The 22,792-nt window shown below is 37.6% G+C and overlaps 1 protein-coding gene across 8 annotated transcripts in view; it reads left to right on the forward strand.

Annotated features, from left to right (window-relative positions):
* RAPGEF2 (Rap guanine nucleotide exchange factor 2) overlaps positions 1–22,792 on the forward strand; it is a 486,440-nt gene that overhangs the window by 328,098 nt on the left and 135,550 nt on the right. For all 8 annotated transcript variants that reach the window (XM_078002396.1, XM_028848850.2, XM_015139431.3 and 5 more), the window contains one exon: positions 7,580–7,663. In XM_078002396.1, the coding sequence (XP_077858522.1) occupies positions 7,580–7,663 (84 nt within the window). The remainder of the gene's footprint in view (positions 1–7,579; positions 7,664–22,792) is intronic.

The following is a 22,792-nucleotide window of genomic DNA, read 5'->3' on the forward strand; positions in this document are numbered from 1 at the left end:
TTCTTTTTTTTTTTTTTTACGACGGAGTTTTGCTGTTGTTGCCCAGGCTGGAGTGCAGTGGCACGATCTTGGCTCAGTGCAACCTCTACCTTCTGGGTTCAAGAGATTCTCTTGCCTCAGCCTACCCAGTAGTTGGGACTACAGGCGCCTGCCACCATGCCCGGCTAATTTTTGTATTTTTAGTAGAGGCAGGGTTTCACCATGTTGTTCAGGCAGTTATCAAACTCCTGACCTCAGGTAATCCACCCACCTCTGCCTCCTAAAGTGCTGGGATTACAGGCGTGAGCCACTGTGCCTGCAGCCATGAGCAGCCTTTTTGGCTGACTGTGCCTCACTTAAGTTTTCCTCTTGTATTAACAGCTGAATGAAGTAGCATTTTCACAGTTACTTTCTTGCTCTCTAATAATTGTCTTTGCTGATTTAATCAGTTTTCTTCAGGCTTAGTAGTATTTTGTTCTTTCAATTCCCTTGTCAACTTCAACTTGATCACTTGCATTTACCGGCGGATTCCTTAAATGAGAATGTGGAGCGGCACACACAGCTCTTTCCCATGGAGAGAGTGCCACCTTGTGGATCTCTAGGATATTGCCAAGGAGGCGCTTAGATGGTGGCTCCATGTTTCCATTTACTGGTAAACTGAAGTTAACATCTTTGACTTTCAAGCACTTTAATACCTTACCTGGGTTCCTGTCTATTCAGTTCATTAATTTACTTATTAAGAAAATATTTGAGTGCCAGTCAGGTATTATATAGTGTATATATTGGGGGTACTTAAGAGTTAGAGGAGTTTAAAAACTACCGAGGAGAAACCCCTACTGTGAGTAATTATGACACTGGCACCTGCTTCACGCGAGCATGTACACAGGGCACTGGGAAGCTGGAAGAAAATGACTCACTTTCCTTGGAATATACCAAAACACTTCTCAGAGGAGGTGATAGTTAACCTGGAACTAGAAGGATGAGTAATACATTTACAAGAGAAAATATACTATTTAGAAGCTAGACAGCAGGTTTGTCCGAAACCTTTGTGGCATAGGTGGAAAAAAAAATGTGTGGCTTGGCCGAACAGGATGAAGTTTGCAGCATAAGGAATGTTGGGGTTGCGAGCAGAAAGCAAAACTGTAGGTTGGTCCTTTCAGAGACGATGCTGAGAGAGGAAAGGAGATGAAGAGAACTAGTATTTTTTGTACCCATCATACAAGGTACTGCATATATATTGTTTCATTATATAAAAGGAGCTCTGTGAGAAGGTATCAGTGTCTTGCAATTTGCAGTTGAGGAACTAAAGTCTCAGAATTTGACTTTACCAGGATCACGTGGCTGGTGTGGAAGAAGGAATCTGTGCTCCAGAACCTGCGCTCTTTGCACAGCGTTTTCCTGCTTCCTTCATGGACTCTGCCAGGGAGGTTGGACCTTCTCCTGCGAAGGACCATGGGGTTCATCAGAAGGATGTCATCTGATCTGATTTACCTGAGCATATGATCACTGAAATGTTGCCCAGCTTCTCCTAGGCATGAACGTTCCTGCCCTGAAAGGAAGTTCATTGTAGTAGGAAGAAGATGCTCAGGAATAGGAAATCATTACAGAAAAACATAAAACGATGAAATTAGATGGGCTAAGTATTCTAGAGTTTGGAAAACAGTGAGAAGATTTTCTTAAAGTAGTAGTTTTTGAGCCATCTCTTAAGGTACAGTGTGATGCAGAGGGTAGATGGAGAGAGGTAAACATGCTGAACAGTGTGGCAGAGTTGGAAGGAACAGAAGGAAAGCAGCCAGACAGGAGCAGTGGGTTATGTTGAGGGTTAGTAGGAAGGAAGGTGGGAGAGGAGAGGGAGTCAGATCAAGTATTTCCCTCATGCCCATTTTTCTTGGTTTAGATTTGGGGTAATGCTCAGCGGAGATCATACAGTTCTGATTGCCCCAGAGGCTTTCTGTCTGTTTACAGCTTTCTGTCTGTCTGGAAGGTGAACTGATCATTTTATAATGGTCTGTATTTGTTTGGCCTTGTTAATTTCCTTCCTGTTGATGAAAAACAGAAATCAGAGCCTTTTAGAGTTTCTCATTATATACCAGGGCTTTTGTGACTTCCGTTTCATCCATTGTAGGATGAGATGTATTGAAATCAAATCTGTTGTCCATTGTGGTTCCTAGCTCATCATCCTGTGATCAAATTCTGAGATTCTAAGAAGGATTAGGTCTTCTCTAAGCGTGAATTCTCCTGATTAGAGAGACTTGCAAGTACTGCTTTCCTATACAAACCTCTTTAGTCTTCAGATTTCTTTTTTTTTTTTTTTTTGCCCAATACTGGTGGTGTCAGGTTATTTGGAAATCCTTAGTCAGGATTCTTTCAGGGTTAAGCTTTGGCATTTCAGCAACACTTGAGGGAGCTGCTTTGCTCATAATTTTTAAAAAAATTATTTGAGGAAAAATTAAAATACCACTGATTAATACAATGCATGTACCTAGTTGCATGGATATTGATAGAGTTGTACTTTTTTTTCCTGCCATTTGTTCCTCTTGGGACTTCATATCGAGACCATTTTTCTGAAAGTTTTTCAGAGTTGGCCAGCCCCATACGTAAGAATCATCTGGGATATTTGATTAAAAGTCACTTTGATGGATCTCCTACCTAGTGATCAGAAATTGGGTGGGATAGATGCATTTTAAATTAACATCTTAGTTGATTCACTTGCACATCAAGGCTTGAGAACTACTGGATATAATAGAATATCAGTGTTAGTCTTAGATATTTGTTATCTACCACTACACCTACTCCAATGTGGTTACATCCCAATAAACCCACTATATGTTGAAAATATCCTAAGTCAAAATGCAGTTAATGTACCTAGCCTACTGAACATCATTGCTCAGCCTAATGATACGGTTTGGCTCTGTGTCCACACCCAAATCTCATGTCAAATTGTTGTCCCTAGTGTTGGGAGAGGGACCTGGTGGGAGGGTGATTGGATCATGGGGGCAGATTTCCCCCTTGCTGTTCCCATGATAGTGGATGAGTGCTCATGAGATCTGGTTGTTTAAACGTGTGTAGCACTTCCGTCTTTGCTCTCTTTCCTGCTCTGCCATGGTAGGACATACTTGCTTCCCCTTCCCCTTCCCCATGATTGTAAGTTTCCTGAGGTCTCCCAGTCATGCTTCCTGTACAGCCTGCAGAATTGTCAGCCAATTAAACCTCTTTTCAAGTTAGCCAGTCCCAGGTAGTTCTTTGTAGCAGTGTGAGAACGACACATACACTTAGCCTACCATAAACATGCTCAGAACGCTTACATTAGCCTACAGTTGGGCAGGATCTTTTAACACAAAGCCTGTTTTATAACAAACTGTTGAATACCTCATGTAATTTATTGAATATTGTACTGAAAGTGAAAAGCAGAATCGTTGTGATACTCGAAGTTGAGTGTGTCGTAAAGACGAAAAGCTTGTCGGATCATTGGAAGTTGGGCACCGTCTGTACTATCATTGTCAGTCTTCTCTTAACCAGCTTCATTGCCTGGAAGTGAGGTCTCAATTTGCATACCCTTTAACTACTGAACAATTTGCTGCTGCTACTACTAAGTATTATTTTAATAATTTTAGTTTCATTTTTCTTAAAAAAAAATCACTTTTCCATTTTTACATACACGTGTAAAAACCCTCCAGTAACAGCTGCACTGTGGAAAGGAAGTGTTTGCAGACCTTGAAAGGAAGCACGTTGTACCCCACACAGAAACACTGCCTGAGGCATAATTGTAAGTGAAAAGAGTAAGCGTGGTTAGTACAGTGCTTTCTAATAAAGTAAGGGGAATTTCCTAGACAAGTAAGACTAAATAAAACAGATTTTTGATGCTGACACCTCACAGCAAGGAATTTGCATAACAGGAACTAAACATAAATTCTGTAGGGGATGGATAGGAGGAGAGGAGAGGGGTTTTTCTAGCTTACAACTATTTCCAGAACATCTGTAAAATAAGATTCACTGGTTTTTTTTGTATTCTTACATTCCTTAACTATGTGTTCTTACTTTTAATTAACTTACTTTTCGAAAACCTGAATCCTTAGAAGAGACAACTCAAAAAATTTTGCTTATCATATGGGGCCTGGCGTGTGGTAAATGCTCACTGAATTTAATAAATGTTGATTGAATGGTCATTCTCTGCAGATGCCTACTAAAGCAAAAATAACTCTTGCAAGTTAACTTTGGATTCTTTGGGGAATGTAGAGCAACAGCCTGTCTATCAGATAAACAAAATTGTAATGAGTGGTAGAGATTACCACTTACCTTCACATCCTCAGATCTTTCCCATGGATTTCCTGATATAAAGAGTCAGCCCTAAACACAGGCTAATCGATAGGTGTTAAGGATGCTAGAGCATTCACTGCCACAGTATTTGATCGACTTTGAATATCAGTTGTCTTTCACTTCCTGTGTGTTTTATTATCAGTGCCAGGAGAGCTGAGTTTATAAGGCTTGTACTTAATTTGTCCTTATTATTTTTGCCTTCAGAGTTGACAGACATGAAATAATTGAAAAGCCAGCTAATGTTTGTTATTTCTCTCTGTCACAGATAATCTAGATCATGGTGCCATTTATTGTACTTTCTAACATGTTAACGCTATTAGTTGTCACTGAATAATTATATGCATTTAATGATCACTGCTCATTTAATCCTTGCAGCAGCTCTAGTAACTTGCCCCAGGTCACATAGTTAGGAAGTGGCGATCTACCTTAATTTCCTATTTTTCTAGATTTTATTTCCTTGGGCCAGCCTTTTTTGTGATAAAGGGAACATTGTAAAAACAGATTTTAAAAAGTTTACAGAGTATTTTTTTTCCCCGCTTTCTGTTTTAATGTTTCACCATTTGTTATTTAAAAATTATTAAACTAGTTTTGAGTCTGGAATAACATTTTTACTTGGCATAATTCAGAATTTAAGAGTAATGCTGTCATCTTAATAAAGACAAATAAGTTTTTTTCACAAACCAGACGAATGATTGCGGGTTGCAAGAGCTAATGATTAAAAACTGAGGAGACAAAAATATGAATTACTCTTTGAAGTACTTTGCGTTTTCACTTGAGAAATCATTTTATTTTTATGGTTCTGCATTCACATGTAACTCTTTGACAATGCTTTTCCTTTATGTTTTCTTGAGGCATTGCTATTGAGCTAAGTAGTCATGAATTTGGTGAAGAATGGACTTGGGGGGAAAGATGTTCAACTGCTGATTCACTTTGGAAGCAGATAGCACAGTGAAAATGATAAGGCGATAGAGACTGACATTATTAAGTGATGTAACTATTCAGAGTTGTAAAGAGAATTTAGTGTCTTCTAAAAACTTTTTTATGACATAATATAGAAACCAGACAAAGCAGGGACTTGGCAGAAATTGCTGAAGACTCCCTTGCGACGTGCATATGGTTCACGGGGATCTGAGAGGAGCGTAGTGTGCAGCGTCCACGTTGTGCTCTTGAAAGAAAAGGGGTGTGCTCTGTGCCTCCTTTCTACTCCTCCGCCGGGCTGGAGCGTGGATGTGGTGGATGAGATGCCACCCTAGAATATGAGATGGAAGCCATGGGTTGAGGACGGCTGAACCACAAAACAGAAGGAGTGTGGCTTCCCAATATCATGGAAACACCTTATCAGTCTTGGACTTCTCATGTTCACACTATTTTGTGTATGAGAGAATAATGAACTTCCTCCTTGGTTATGTTATGCCATTGCTATGTTTAGATTTTTTAATAGTAGCTGAGTTTGTGTCCTAACTAATAAATTTGATGCAATTGACTATATACGATAAAATAACTTATTCATGGCAGAAGGCACCATAAACCAAGTCCAAGGGTAAACAGCAAACTGGGAGAAAAGATATTCACAGCTTATGTTTTCAAAAGGCCAGTTTTTGTAAAGTACGCCTAGAAAAAAATTTCACAATTTTTTTTTTTTTTTTTTTTTAAGGCAGAATCTCTGGCCATGTCCACCCAGGATGGAGTGCAGTAACCCAATCTCGGCTCACTGCAACCTCCACCTCCTGGGTTCAAGCAATTCTCCTGCCTCAGCCTCCCAAGCAGCTGGAATTACAGGCGTGAGCCACCACCGTTGCTATTTTTTTTGTATTTTTAGTAGTGACGGGGTTTCACCATGTTGGCCAGGCTGGTCTTGAACTCCTGACCTCAGGTGATCCACCTGCCTCAGCCTCCCAAAGTGCTGGGATAATAGGCGTGAGCCACCACGCCCAGCCGGGGGGGAAAAAAAAAAAAAAACCCTCACAATTAATTAGAGACTTAGAGTAATTAATTAGAGACTTAGTTAAAAGTTAGGAAGTGATTTTACAAAAAAGAAACAGAAATGACTCACGAACATAAAAAAGATGGTCTTATAAGAAAAACAAATGAAAAATAAACTGAGATACCATTTTCACCAAGCGGATTGGCAAAACATCCAGAAACGCTTCAGTCACCCTGACCTTGCTTGGCAGTGGCAGCCCTTTGCACTCACACTCCCCATCCTCCCTGCCTGTTGCCTGGAATGCTGCTCCCTTCAGGATCCACGTGGCTAACTCACCTCCTTTGCTCAGATGTCTTCTCAATGAGACTTGAATGTAATCTCCATGAGGGTGGGATCTTTTTGTTGTTTTTCCCCGACATATTCTAAACATCCAGAAAAGCCTTCCACATAAAATTTGTCAATATTTGTTAAATTATGACAAACTATATTAGTAAGGTTGTGGGGAAGTAGGTAGGCATATATATCGCCAACTACCTGTGGCGGACAGTTTGACAGTATCTAACAAGATTACTGTGTATGTGCTCCTAGACCCAACAGTTGCCCTTCTGGGACTTTGTCTTCCAGCTACTACTGTATGTACAAAATTACTATTGCAGTTTTTATTTGTTTTTATATAATTGTGTAATATTGAAAACAATGGGAAATGACTGTCAGTAGGGGGTTGCTTGAGTCAAATATGGCACATCCATACAATGGAAAGGAATGCTCTACAGCAGTAAAAAGAATGCTCAAGAAAGCTATCTTTTGGTGAAAAGATCTCTAAGAGTTATCGCAAAAGAAAAGAGCTGTGTAGAGTGTGCTGTCTTTTCTGTAACAGAAAAAAGTTGGTGGGAAGGATAAGAATGTATGTCCATTATTGTGTGCATATACATAAATTCTAAAAGAATACCAAAGAAATAGTGGAGAAATGTGAGAACTTGCTAGACAGGGAAAATGATTAGGAATAGTAAGTTTCACTGATAGCTCTGGGTATTTTTTCATTTTATGAAGCAAGTGAAAGTATTTCGTGTTCAAAAAAAGTAAAAAATAGAACTTAGAATGATAGGTGCTGTTGGTCTAAGGAACATTTGAAACATTTAAATATACTAATAACTATCTTTTGTGTATTTCAGGGATATAAAGTAATTTGTAAAAATGATTTCAATCGTTGAATAATGGTATTTTTATGAATGTGTTTTATGCTATTGTTCTTTATTATTTTAAAAGTAATATGGGTGCTGTACTTTGTGCTATATGTTTTAATTTTGTTGTTGTTGTTGTTATAGGTAACAATCTGATTCTGTTACCGTTTCTTTTCAGCCCCGATGATATTGGGACCTGCTGGTATATCCTTCTTTCTGGTTCCGTGTTCATCAAGGAATCCATGTTTCTTCCAAGAAGCAGGTATCGTATAGACATTCTGTAACAGATTATCCATGAAGCTTGAAATTATTTGCAGAATTGAGTTCTAAAATTCTTGTCTATTCCTGTGTCCTCTTCTGCTGACACAAAGCAAGACAGTACTTTGGGGTGTTGATGCATGAATCTTTAAGAAATAACTTTGTTTTGTATGCACTGTTCCAATCTCTTTAACAAAGGGCAAGAACAGAAAACATACTGATGACATGTGCATTTGTTACATGATTATGTCAGCTGTGTTGAGGGCACATTTGCTCCTCGGGAATACAATCAGTTCAAGGTAGCTTAGATAAAGGAGGACTAACTTAAAGAGTATAGCAGGCAGTCTCATAAACGTTTAAAGAGAGGCAAAGAAAGTTATTTAAGACCACATGGGACTAGAAATGGAGAGCCAGGGACTTTCATTGGCATTTTTTGCTTCTCAAGACCATATGACCTTTCATTTTTGCATTTGTCTGTAGATTGGCTACCTGCTCTGTAAGGCTGTTGATTCCTTTCTGCCTGTCTTTGACTTGTATGTGCTGACTACTCACTTAAGGCCTTATGTTGCTTAAGGGCTTATGTCCCTAATGTTTACATTGTTTGACTGCAGTGCTGGTATTGTCTTTAAATTCCTCAGAATACAATCTGACTGGCCTGGGTTGGGGCGGATGTATTCCTGTCTTCCAACCAGCTGTGGCCAGAAAGGGTTAGGGCTCATCTGTTGCATACATGATTGCCTAGGTTCAGGTTCCCCAAGGGTGTCAGCTACTGAGTTTCAGTAGTTTTGTTTCTACGTACTTTTCGCAAGTAAATAATTTTTACTAAAGGTTTTAAACTTTTAAGTATTTTTATTTTAAATTACTAAATAAATATTTTATTTGAATTGACTAAATTTATTAAAGTACGGGGATTGCCCCTTTCTGTCACTTAGCTCTTCTATAAAAATATTCAAATGTCTTGTTGATAAATATTCTGAATGGGTCAGGCTCTTACGAAGAATCTATTTAAAAGATGTGAACAAAATTTTATAAAAGGTCAGAGTCTGAAACAAGGAGAGGTAATTTTACACTGTGGAGAAAGATCAGCCTGGGTGTGGTAGCTGACGTGAGTAGAATGGGCCTTTGGTGGCCAGAGTGCTAGTGAAGGAGTGCCAGAGGCACATTGCATCTAATTAAAAATAATTTCAGCTGCGATTCTCATGCCTCTTTGCCCTTCTACTTCTTTGAGGTCAAATTGACAAACATATTCTCTTTGGAAAATGGTCACATGAGGGAGGGAAGCTCTACTGCTTGCTTGTTCCTGAGTAATAGTCTTGGAAATGATGCTACCATTGGTGGTGGTGGCGGTAGTAATAGAGATAGTAATAATTGTAGTAGTAAAAATAATAGTAATAAAAGAATGATGACAAAATAGCTAAGCTTTTACATTATTTTCCATTCACCATTTTAAATGTTTTGTGTATATTAAATACTTTCATAACTCCCCTTTGAAGTGGGTACAGTTATTACCTGTATTTTATGAATGAGGAAACTATGGTAATACAGGATGGAGGGTGGTTGTACCTCCTGGAAATCTGCCTAGAAAGCCTGGAGTGAGCTAGCTTCGATAATTCTAGGAATTCTGTTTCCCGCAGGAATATCTCCACTGGAATCGTAAAGCTCTTCCACTCCTTCAGACTCAGGACCTACTATTTGGTCCCTTTCTGGAGGTTCTGTCTGACTCTCTTTCTGAACTTAAAAGAAGGTGCTGACAAACAATATTTAAGCATTGGCATATTTTAAAAATTATATATAATTTAATATGAAAGTAGTAATTACCATATACATTTTCAAAAATAAAGAGAAGAAACATTGTCAGCTAAAATCCTCTCATCCAAGATAATCATTCTTTAATAGTATTTTTTCTCTACACTTATATGCTTGTGTTTAAGATCATGCTTTAAATACAATTTAATGTCTTCCTTATTCCAGTTAAAGAATATATATGTTGCCTTATAATATTAAAAATTCTTCATAAAAAGGTTTACTGTTTATAACTTTTAATGCCAATTTAACATTCAGTTATTTGAACTTTCCACAATTTAGTTAATAATTGTAAAGGATACATTTTATTATAAATAATGCTGTAGCAAATACAATTTGAAATTTATGTCTTAAAAAGAACACTGATTGTGACTTTATCATCATCTTAATACAAGGTCTGTTGTACAAACTAAATGCATAAGACCGAAGCCCTAGAACAGTGAAGAAGCCAGTAATGGTCGTCCTTGACTACCAGCCGTTATCAACTAGTCAAGTAACAGCTTGTTCTAACTTCTGGAAAGGGAACTTAATGTTCAAAAGACTGCTATTCTAGAAAAAAGAGGACTTGCAGTTCAGACTTATTTCTTGAGCACATTGGACTCTGTATCTAATTATTTTAAAAGATGACATAAGTTACTCTTTTTCTGGCTGGATGTCAAGTGCTTGCCAGTTAGTACTTTAATAGGGTGAAAGAGGGAATGGCGGTTCCGACGGAATGACAAGCCAGTACTATTTATAGGTTATTGCTTCATGTTGCACCTGCTGACATTTGCACTGTCCAAGTTGTTTGTTTCCTTTGGGGATGTTGCCTTAGGAATAGGACTGAGATTGTTTTAATGAGAAAGAGTTTAGTGGTGTTATGCTGAAGATTGGCATTAGTGATTCAATATATATTTCTCTTCCCAGAAAATACTGAGGTTCTATATGGATTAGGTATTACTGACAGTACAGTTTCATAAAACAACTAGTTTACAGATGATTCTTCAACCTATGTTTTTATCGTGTAAGCCTGGAAATTGGTTATCAGTATATAATAAGTCAACTGAGCATTCTCTTAAAAGTGCCAACTCGTTTTGACGGGTAATTCACCTTGAAAGTACCAAAAGATCTGGAACAACATTTTTATATTTTTGACTAATTCTTATGAAATTATTTTGACACATGATTTCATCCAGTGAAAAGGAGGATATATATGGCAGAAAAATCTGTCATTTGGCTTCCAGATTTAATTAGCCTTATTGAAATCCCTCAGTCGACATTTAAGTCAGCATTTTATGTTTTTCTAATTTTTTTTCTTTTGTTTTAGTTACCTTCCTAGAAGATAAGGGTGGTTTGGGTATGTACTTTTACTTTGGTTGTTCAGACGTGAGTGTTGTTCCTTGTTAAGGTTTGTAGGGCTTATGAATTCCTATGTGACTATCACTGACAGCTTGCTTACTCTTCTTCTCCACTTCAAGCAGTTTCAGTGATTATGAATGTTGTTTTTGTGAGTTTTGTTTTTAATCTACTAGAAATTTGTCAAGTTTTGAAACACTGATATTTATACAAGTGCCTGTAACACCATGTATTTTATGTTGTTACATATATTGTTGCCTTCAGATAGAGCTAAACTCTTATTTGAATTATAGTTTGTATTGAAGCAAGGTACAATTTATAGTTATTGTTTTCTTAAAAGTCATTTAAAATGAATTCAGTGTCTTTGTATCAACAGAAGATTACTAGCAAAGGTAATTTAAGATTGGAGTGTATGGGTGAGAGAGAATATTTGCCATAGGTGAATATAGAAACAGTGCAAACTATGATGTGTTTTTTCAAATCTATGAGTGAAGCAGTTGTGGCCACTCAGTTGTAAGGTTGTGTGCTGCATAACTTTATGAGTGCTGATTACACCCATAGTCATTGCAGGTTGATTGATTAAAATAATTGACAGGCAGAGGGTAGTAAGAAGAAGGAGTTTTTCCTACATAATATTTTCAAAGGCATCATTTGCAACAGCTGTGGGGCTGGAAAGCAATAGATGAAGATTATCTTATGAGGTTGCAGATTTAGAAATGGTTTTCTAATGTACCTTTGCTTTATGCTATTGTACGTAATGGATAGGAAAACATTGACAATTTTCATTGTCCCTAAATACCCTAAATCAGTATATTTTTAAAAATTATAATAGAAATTGTGGAATTTAAATTTTTGTCTAAAATTACCCCATTCTATGAATGATGAAGCCTATTTCCTAATAAAGTCACAATATAATAATGAACCAATATATTATTTTTTGGCTGCTGAGTTCTGGAAGGTTAGGAATTTATTAAAGATAGGTTCAGACTGTATTTCTGAATGTATATCTAGCTCTTTAGATTATTTGTTAGAGAAGGAGATAGTTTACCTAGGTTTTATGTTAACTCATTGAGTTAGAGCATTTTTCTAGTAATTTATCAGTCATTAAAAATCCTATTTGCAGTAAGAAAAAAAAAAGTGTACAATTTTTATTTTGTGGGGAGGGGTTATGGAGTCTTACTCTGTTGTCCAGGCTGGAGTGTAGTGGCACAGTCTCAGCTCACTGCAGCCTCCGCCTTCCACATTCAAGCAATTATCGTGCCTCGGCCCCCCAAGTAGTTGGTATTACAGGTGCCTACCACCACATCCTGCAAAGTTTTGTATTTTTAGTGGAGACGAGGTTTCACCTTGTTGGCCAGGCTGCTCCCGAACTCCTGACCTCAACTTATCCTCCCACCTTGGCCTCCCAAAATCCTGGGATTACAGATGTGAGCCACTGCCAGTTTTTTGTTGTTGTCTGTTTGGTTTTTAAAGAGACAGGTTCTAAGTCTGTCATCTAGTCTTGAGTGCAATGGCACAATCTTAGCTCACTGTGGCCTCAGCCTCCTGGGCTTAACCCATCCTGTCTCCTCAGCCTCCCAAGTGACTGGAACTACAGGCACACATCAGTATACCCTGCTGATTTGAAAAATATTTGAGGGGAAAGATGGGGTCTTGCTGTGTTGCTCAGGCTGGTCTCAAACCCTGACCTCAAACGATCCCCCCACCTTGACCTCCCAAAGTTCTGGGATTACAGGCGTGAGCCACTGCACCTGGTCTATGCTAGATATTTAAGACATGAATCATTATTGTTATACAGAGAGACTCTTTTATATTGGTCACAGTCTTAAAAAATCACTGCTGTTGAAATGCTTAATCTGATTTTCTTTTTTTTTTGAGGCGGAGTCTGCTGATTTTCTTAATAAAATCAATTTTATCATAGAAGTCTCAAAGGAAGGGCCTTTTAATAGAAATAGTCATGTGTCCCATATTTAATCATAAACAGCATCTTTATTGCTCTGATAGTTTAAAACTTTTTTTATCTTTTATATAGAGCATTTGGAGAGGAATCTCTTCACTTTCTTTTATGTGTTGGCCAGGTAGGGACTGTAAGGTTGAAGGGAAATTAATCCCAGGGTAGCTATTAGTCTAGGAACTTTGAAGATGCCAATAGGAGGATGGTAATTACGGCTGGAAACCAGAGAGATTAGGACAAAGACTATACAGAGAGTGGTGGCTTCTGATGCATGGACTCTAGGGTTTGATTTACCAGGTTATTTGGGCAGCAGACTTAGTAGGCAAAATAATCTATACTACAAGTGCGTTAAGAAATTTTATCTATAACTGAAAATGTACTGGCAGTGGGAACTGCTGTGCAGTGAAGTGCCATCAAAATTGAGGTTTGCTTCATGGGCCCTTTCCATGCTTATCTATGGATTATTCTCCTCATTTTATATTTTTCAGTGTTTTTTCAAACATTAATTGAAACTTGCATTGACCTGACCACTCTCCTACTGTGTGGTCTCTACAGTGAGTCCTAGAGTATTCAAAAGAAGCAAGATGATCTACCCCTGCCGTCATGTAACTTAGTATCTGCTTGCGGCAATGAGGCGGTTGCATGGGAAGTAGAAAAAGTTCCCTGGGTATCATTGAACAAGTACGTAGTACTGTGTAAATTGACGTGGCAAAGACCATACAAAATGCAAAATCATTTCAAAGAGAGGGATATTTTAATGTATGTGGAAGGTCCTCAAGGGTGGCTCTTAAGGGGGTATTTTTGAGTTGGGTTTATAATTTAGATTGTTGGAAAGTGATCAGGAAGAAAATGTGGACATGGTAAAGAACATAAGTGATGGCACAGAGATAGGATTGAGTGAGGACGATTCAAACATAACCAACAGCTTGAGTGAGGGCAAAAGATTGAGATCAATTTATCTAGAATGCAAGTGTAGTTTAGGGAGTGAAATAGTTACAGAAGCATTGGTAATAGTGGCATTGATGAGAGCTCTACTTTACAAAGCTGTATAACTTGGTTGGAAAGCCGGGACTGTTGGTAAATTAGGTCTCAAGTAACATTGGCAGAAGGTTGAAATGTGCATATCATGTATTTGCACCACATTGACTGTGTCCATTTACAATTAGTGCTTCTCCTTCATTGATACCAACTGTATCCATAATTTAAAAATTAAAACTGTGCTGTGGTACTCTTAATAATCACATTTTAAATCAGAGCTGGCAGCTATAATGAGAATAAATGGAGAAACAGAACATTTAACTAATCAGTTTGGAGAGGCTGAAATACTATTCTCATTATGATTCACATGATGAACAATGAGCTACTTGAGTTTAAAAATCACAGGCCTACTTTCTGCTTGCCGCTGCTGCATGATAACTTAAGTGATTGTTCTGATACCCTGTAAGGTTTTTTTTAGTAATGGGAGGAGGTAAAACAATGGATGAGTTAGTTCTATATGTGGCAGAGACTGAAGACAAATTTATTTATTTGTTTTCAAGTGGGATTATTTATTTTAATTTTGACTTTGATTTTAGATTCAGGGAGTACTTGTGCAGGGTTTTTTACAAGGGTATATTGTGTGATGCTGAGGTTTGGGTTTGATTGAACCCATCACCCAGATAGTGAGCAAAGTATGCAATAGGTAGCTTTTCAATTCTTGCCCCCTTCCTTCCTCCTCACTCTTGTACTCCCCACTGTTTGTTGTTGTCATGTTTATGTCCATGAGTAGCTAATGTTTAGCTCCCACTTACAAGGGAGAACATGTGATATTTGGTTTTCTGTTTCTGTGTTGCAGCCTCCAGCTCCATCCATGTTGCTACAGAGGACATGATTCCATTCTTTTTTATGGCTGTGTAGCATTCCATGGTGTACGTGTACCACGTTGTCTTTATCCAGTCCACCACGGATGGGCACCTAGGTTGATTGCATGTCTTTGCTATTGTGAATAGTGCTGAGATGAATGTGCAAGGGCAGGTTTCTTTTTGGTAGAATGATTTCTTTTCCTTTGATTATATACCCAGTAATGGGATGGCTGGGTCAAATGGCGTTCTATTTTTATTTCTTTGAGAAATCTCCAACCTGTTCTCCATAATGTCTGAACTAATTTACATTCCCACCAATAGTGTATAATAAGCGTTTGCTTTTCTCCACAGCCTGGCCAGCATCTGTTGTTTTTTGACGTTTTAATATAGCCATTCTGACTGGTGTGAGATGGTATCTCAGTGTGGCTTTGATTTGTATTTCTCTTGTAATTATTGATGTTGAGCATTTTTTCATATGTTTTTTGCCACCTGTATGTGAAGACAAATTTAAGTGTTTCGTATTTCATGTAAAGAGCTATATAGGATTAGAAAATCATATTCTTGAAAGAGTACACATTTGTTTTAAGTCATCCAATGACTTACTGAAGATACCTTAAGGAGTATGGCATTTTAAAAATAACTCACTAGTGAATTATGCTACAGAAGGGTAACTTTATTGGACATTAAACATATCCAAAAGGCATAAAGATAAGTGAGGGATGGAGTTCTGGAAGTTGTATATTCACGTAAGATTTACTTTCAGGTATTGGCAAAAATCACAGCTGGAGTGCAGATTAAGCATGATGGGAGTGTGGTGTTGGAGATGGAATGGAGGGGGAAAAGGAAACACTACAAATCATGTTAAAACTGTCCTCATTGAGTTTTACAAGTAATATACTGGTCTTACATACCCTTTCCTCCTACCATGGGAAAATATCACTAACTTATAATAGGATTAAATGAGGCAATACATAAGTTTTTAGATCTTTTCTTTATAGAGAACATTATTAGAAGTTGTTGGCCAGGCGCAGTGCCTCATGCCTGTAATCCCAGCACTTTGGGAGGCTGAGGCAGGCAGATGACCTGAGGTCAGGAGTTCAAGAACAGCCTGGCCAACATGGTGAAAACCGCATCTTTACTAAAAATACAAAAAAAATTAGTCAGGCGTGGTGGCACAAGCCTGTCATCCCAGATACTCGGTAGGACGAGGCACGAGAATTGCTTGAACGTGGGTGGCAGAGGTTGCAGTGAGCCGAGATCACGCCACCACACTCCAGCCTGGGCAACAGAGTGAGACTCCGTCTAAAAAAAAAAAAAAAGAAGTTGTTTTCTTGAAAAGGAAAACCATAAGACTTTATTTAATTCATATTTGGAATGGCCTAAAGTTAGATGATGGGAGAATTAGTAAGGGTTACTAAGTGTGTAAGAACTGCTTATCTTAGGATTCGTCTTGTACAACTCATTATCATGTTATTTTTGCAGAAGCAGGTGATTGGGCCCTGCAGTTGGTCAGTTAATAAAAGTACTAGGTTAGTCTGGGAGCCATCCATTTTAACCTAAAAATGTTCAATTTGATCTATGCATATCTATATAACTGAATCTACAGTTGAGTTAAAATATACACATGTGCATAAATATATATTTGTTTGTGTGTATGTGTGTCAATTCATCCTCTAGGACTTGACTCTGTTCCCTTAAGTCTTCCGTACTTATTTACCCTGCACCTAATCCAACAACAGGTGTAAAAAACTGACATACCTGTATTAGTTTTACAAAGCATTAACGTATTAGGTAATTATTAAGTAGGTAGTTTATCAAGAATGAGCGGTATATGTGTTGTTCTTTTTAAGATATTAATGTGCAAAACCTAATCACTACAAGGGGTAGTGTCCCAACAACTTTATCTTTGAAGAATTGTTTACCAAAAGGATTATCAAAAGTTACGAGCAAAAATGACCAGAACTGATTTCTAAAATCAGACGTTACTCCAGGTTATTAGTCATGTCTTTTCAAGAGATTCCTTACCTTTGTGCTTAATCAGTACTAATGAGCTCTTTTATCTTGACTTCTGACCTAAACTCACCTGCAATGTTTGATATGCGTATACTTCTATCTTATTCATCCTACAGATATTTATTGCTTCTTATATGCTTGCTTAGAATGTGGTGCTGAACTAAAGGAGAGATCCTCCTCATGTGCTATCAAAGCCAAGAGATTAAAAAGTGTTTTGAGAAGGGAGAAGGGTCACTTTGTCTAGTGCTGCAGGGACATTCAATAATGGGAGACATAACCTTTGGATTTAGCAACATGGGAGTCCTGTGACCTAACAGGACTCGTGTTAGTGGAGTGGTGGAGCTGGTTGAGGAGACAATGGGGAGAGAAGAATTGGTGAAACAGAAAATTTCATCATATCAAGAAATTTCATAGTGAAGTAGAGCGGGAAAATGGGGTGGTGACTAGGAGTTGTAAAGTCAAGAGGGGTTTGTCTCTTCAAAATTAGGAGATGCTAGCATGTGTTTGTGTGTTGATGGAAATGATCCAGTTGAGAGAGGTACAAAAGTGATAAAGGAAAGAGGGGAGGTACTTGCAGAAGTGGGTGAAATTCCCACAGTGGGGTGGAATGGGGTGGGGGAGGTGTTAGCTTTTGAGAGCATGAAAGCACTTCAAATCACGGAATTCCGTGATTTCCTGCTACCAAACATAAATCCACACTCCCTTGATGAGACATACAGGGCAGCTCAAAATGCTTCCAGCTTGTGGTGCTTCCAACATGCTCTACAGTTACTGATCTCTGTGGTCTGGACACACTTTTGTCTAAGCTGTTGTGCCTGTCTGGGATATCCACCACATTGTTAGCACCTTCCCCCTACCCTGTGAATTTCTTTAGGAAGTCTACCCTTGTGTTCCTGTCAGGATCAATCATTGCGTATCATACTAAACTGTGATACTTTCAAAGGTGTGGGCTCTGTTATTCATCTTTGCTTCCCCAGTGCCTAGGACACAGCAGGCATTTAATCAATGTTTGCTGAATTCTGTTGGGTCAGGATTATATTTTTAACTTGCCCTTTAAAAAAATCACTTATAAAGTTTGACAATATTATGATAACATATTCCCTTTTAGAAATAACTTTTCAGTAGCCTACAATTTATTTAATGTCAGGTTGATATAGATGAGAAAACCAGGGAAAAGAATGAGGTTGCACGGTAATGGAGGAGGAGTCTGGGGAAACCGTATGATAAATTGATATTGTTCGACCTTTGCAGGGGTGTAGAAGAGGAAAAAAGGCAAATGGTGTTTGCTGGATGTTGGTTTTCTTACTGTGTTAGTTGTAATTAGTTTTGGTTGCAAAAAACAATTGCAACAATACAGTAGGACCCAATTTTTCTCTCACAGAAAAGGACCCTGGGAGTGGATGGTCCAGGATGGTTTGGTGGTGACTCCAAAGGTGAAAGGTTATAGGCTTCCACCCTTCTTCTCTACTTGTGCTAGCATGTGGCTTGTATTTTCAGGGTCAGTTGGTAGCACAGATGTCTGCCGAACCCCAGCCATCATGTCTGCCAAACTCCAGCCATCATGTCTGCATTAAAAGCTAGAAGCAGGAGGAAAGGCAATAGAGCAGAAAAGTTACCTTTTCCATCCAAGACAGATTCCTTGAAACATCATTTCTATTTATATCTCATTGTCCAGAATGTAGTCATGTGGCTGCTTCAGGCCACCCAGGATCCTGGGACACGTAGTCTTTTATTCTGCAATGTGATGCGCCCTGCTAAAAATAATATAAAAATATCCTTCTAAGGAGAAAGAGGAAAATGGATATTGGAGCAGGGAAGCCACGGTCTCTGTTACACCTGCTCTTCAGTTTTCCCCCTCACCCTTGGAGTGCGTTAATTGCCTGTGCTCACATTCTACATCAGCTCAGCCACGCTCCTTTAGCTTTTACATTATCTGTAATTCCTATTTGTCTTACTGGAAGTTTACTCAAGTCCTGGTATTCCTATGACATATATAAGGCAAAGGCTTATATTAAAGGTTTTAAGGAAGTGCAGGGAGAGAATTCCAAATAAGGCAAAGAAAATAATGAAACAAATGTCAACTTGCTTCAACTAGAGTTGATGATATTGAAGGGAAACTTTAGTTACACTAGATGTAAGTATATTCTATTTTAAATGTAAAATAAGGTAGGTCTCTAAAGGAGTAAAGTGAAATATGTAAATAGTCACAGTGGTATATATTAAAAATTCCCCCTTCGGGTGTTCGTCATACTTTCTGCTTCAGTATGAAGTATCTTCATCCTGGAACACTAACATGATTTTTAGCATTATTTAGAACCCTGTTTCCTGTTGTACATCATATTCCAATGTGATACCTGATGCACAGAGCAAAACGGTTCTCTAGAGGGAGAGGGTTCAATTGCTGGATCAAGTTGGGAATTTGGTTGCTATAACTACAACATCGCAGATGTGCTGTACATTTACGTAGGCTTCTGTGGCCTTTGGAGTACTGGGATTGGTAGTGTCTTAACACAGTAAGTAGCTGTAAAGAGAAGGACTGTGATATTTTTTGTGTGTATAGTTGATGGAGTTCCCCAGGTCACCTGATGCTTAAAAGTCTTCAGTTAGGGCATTGTTTGTGATCCTTGCTATAAATGAGTGTGTGATAGTTCATCCCAGAAGTCCTGTTTGCAGTGATGTTTATATTTCTCGTGAAGAAATAAATAATACTATATTTCATAAAGATTTTAGAGTCTGATGTTTGTGTCAATGAAACACAGTATTGTTTTTCTCTGGAAGATGTTTCAGTTGGTTACCCACTGCTAAGTGCTCAGGAACTCCTAACTCTTGTCTGTGTTCCGGTTGTTTTTGGAGAAGGGACAGAGGGATGTGTGAGTTACTGTTTCACTTGTATGAATTCAGGGTGTATCTTAAAATAATAGAGCAGCTAAATTTGTTTTTGTTTAAGAAAGTGTACTCTCTGTATTGGGGTCACTAACAGAAAATAACAAGAGTAATAGTATGGTTAAAAGAAGATTGATATGTGATGCAAATTATACTCTGGGAAATTGGAATGTCATTATTAAGATAAAAATGTCCAATTAATCATAGTTCAGGGACCTTCTTATTATGAGTTGAATATGTGTGTGTGTATATATATATATATATATATATTTTGAAGACAACAAAATCATATTTTGAAATGTTAAAGATGACTTTATTCTGTATTATGTACCCACTTAATTTTTTCCATGTATTATAAATTTTTTGACAGTACTTGTTGAAATAATAAAGTGAAGGACTATAGCTTAGATGTTTATATTATTGCTTTTTTAAATGTAAGAATTTAAATGTCATGTGGTTTTTAAAAGGATCTGCAGTTATTTTTTATTACCAATTAGTATTTTGAATTGTGAGTCCAAAATATTTAAAGTATTGTCTTAGATGTTTCTTATGGCTTTATAGGGGTTACATATTTTTGCTATTAAATAGAAAATAGAATTTCTGCTATTGACTATTCATGTGTTTAGAGAGCTACACAAACATTAAATCATTATTTTCTTGGTTATACTTTTATCTACTTTTTTTGAGTCAGATTATTTCAAGGTAATCTTAACCTTATCTTTAATTGATGGCTTACCTTTTCGTGTTTTATAACTAGAAATTGCTTAGAATTTAAGTGTAATTTCCTTAAGATAACTTTGGTATTAAACATTTTCAGATAGTTTTAAAAATGAGGGCAATTTAAAATTTGTCAAACACATTCTTGTGTTTTATTATTATTATTTTATGGTTCATTAGGGTGAATTTAGAAAATAGTCATTAGGCAGACTTAATTCAGTTTTACATATAGAAAAACCTCAAGTTGAGAAATTCCATTTCATTAGGCTAAATCAGATATATTTTAGGATGAACGTGTATATATTCTAGCATGTATGTATCAGAGACATATATGTTTCCCTCTTTTCTTGCCATGATGGATATAGTGCATGATAATAATTTAGTTATTACTCAGAATCATGAGACCATTTCCGTTTACTTCTTTTCACCTTATCTTGAATTTTAACTTACATAATTTTGGGAACACAAACTAAGGAATTGGCTTTGAATAAGGTATTCCAGGTTTTATAGCCATTATCCCATTTAAGTGATTTTTTTTTTTTTAGATAGAGTCTCGCTCTGACACCCAGGCTGGAGTGCAGTGGTGTGATCTTGTCTCACTGCAACCTCTGCCTCTCGGTCTCAAGTGATTCTTGTGCCTCAGCCTCCTGAGTAGCTGGAATTACAGTCATGTGCCACCACTCCCGGCTAATTTTTGTATTTTTTGTAAAGATGGGGTTTTGCCATGTTGGCTAGGCTGGTCTTGAAGTCCTGGCCTGAAGTGGTCTACCTGCCTTGGCCTCCCAAAGTGCTGGGATTACAGGTGTGAACTGCCATGTCTGGCCCCATTTAAGTGAACTTCTAAAATCTCTTATGTATAGGAAATTTTGTGTTTGAAAGCATCATTGTGACTGAAACAGATTTCTTTTCATTGATTATCTATGTTAGAACATAAAGTAATTTTAGTCTTTCAAATATAGTAGAGAAGAGCTGCTTGATTACCATTCAAGCCCAAGAAACATGAATTTTAATTTTTCTAAGAACGTGCTTGTGGGACAGTATATAGAAAAGACTTTAGAGTCCTTGTGTTTGGCAATAATGATGGTTTGAAGATGACATGGGGCAAGACTTTCAAAGTAATTGCCCAAGGTAGAGGTTTTCAAACCAGGCAGTTATTACATTTGCCTGGCTTAGGATGGGCAAAATGCTGAATCCCACGCCCTGGAGATTTTGGTTTGCCACATCTGGGTTGGACCTTGGACTCTCTTGTTTTAAAAGCATACCAGCAGGTGGTTAATCAGATTCAAACAGAGAGGCTGTAGGTGAATGACTTTTAGATCAATAGAAGAAGAGAATCCCTGGAAGATCTGGTAAAGTTGAAACCAGAAATAGGAACCTTATCTTAATGGTCTCTGTGTGCCAAAGCTAAGGGCCTGAATAGTATTTCCATGGAAAAAGAAGTTGATGGAGAATAATTTAAAAGGGCTAATTGGTGGAATTTAGTGACTGAAGGTTACAGACAAGGGAAGAAAAAAAGTAAAAAATGGCTTCCGTTCTTTGAATTTGGATGTCTATAGAGCAATTACTTTGACAGCTATAACCAAATCTGGAGGGAATGAGGTAGGTGGGTATCAGAGTTGAAATGAAGATACTTGATTTTAGGCATGTTTAATTAATGCATTGACAAATAGATGGGAGCTACAGGGGATATAAAGAGATAACCTGGGTTCCTGAGAAAGATTGTAGATACAGGGTAGGGTAGGTGGAGGTTGGGTAAATAGAATACTGAAGGAAAAGAAGAGTACTTACAGCTATGTCAGAAAGTAACAAACAGGAACAGAATTTGAAAACTTTAAAATTTTGCTGTACTGCCCAACCCAGTGCAGAGATGTCTCATGGTCTATTTTAGCAAGCCATGCAATATGTTGTCAACCCTTACATAAAGTGAATGCCAGATTTATAAAGTTACCGAATTTTGTAAATGAGGCAATATTAATCTTTCACAAAACATTAATTTGAAAATGATTGAGTTGCTTTCATATTTTGGCTTCTATGAACATTCACAAATGTCTGTTTGTGTGGGTGATATGCTTTCCTTAATGTCTTGGAAAGGTACCTGGGGTGAAATTGATGGATAACATGGTAAATGTGTATTTAACTGTATAAGGAACTCCCACACTGTATTCCACAGTGGCTATAACATTTTTTATGCACACTAGCAGTTTATGAGATTTTTGTTTGCCTCACATCCTCGTCAACGCTTGGTATTGTCAGTCTTTTTCATCTTAGCTGTTCTAGTAGATATGCGGCAGTATTCTTACCGTGGTTTTTATTTTGTATTTCTCTGAAGATTAATGTTGATAATTTTTTCATGTGTTTGTTGGCCATTTCTGTATCTTGGCAAAGTGTCAGTTCACCTCTTTTGCTGTTTTAAAAAATTGGATTGTTTGTCTTATTTTTGAGTTGTGTAAGCAATCTTTTGGATACAATTATTTTGTTGGCTATATTTTGCAAAAATTTCCTCCTAATCTAACATGCACCTTAAAAAAAAATAAATAAAAACTCTGTGTTTTTGAAAGCTAAGGCTTTTTTAATCTTAATGAAGTCC

The sequence above is a fragment of the Macaca mulatta genome, chromosome 5, assembly GCF_049350105.2.
Source record: "Macaca mulatta isolate MMU2019108-1 chromosome 5, T2T-MMU8v2.0, whole genome shotgun sequence".
NCBI lineage: Eukaryota > Metazoa > Chordata > Mammalia > Primates > Cercopithecidae > Macaca > Macaca mulatta.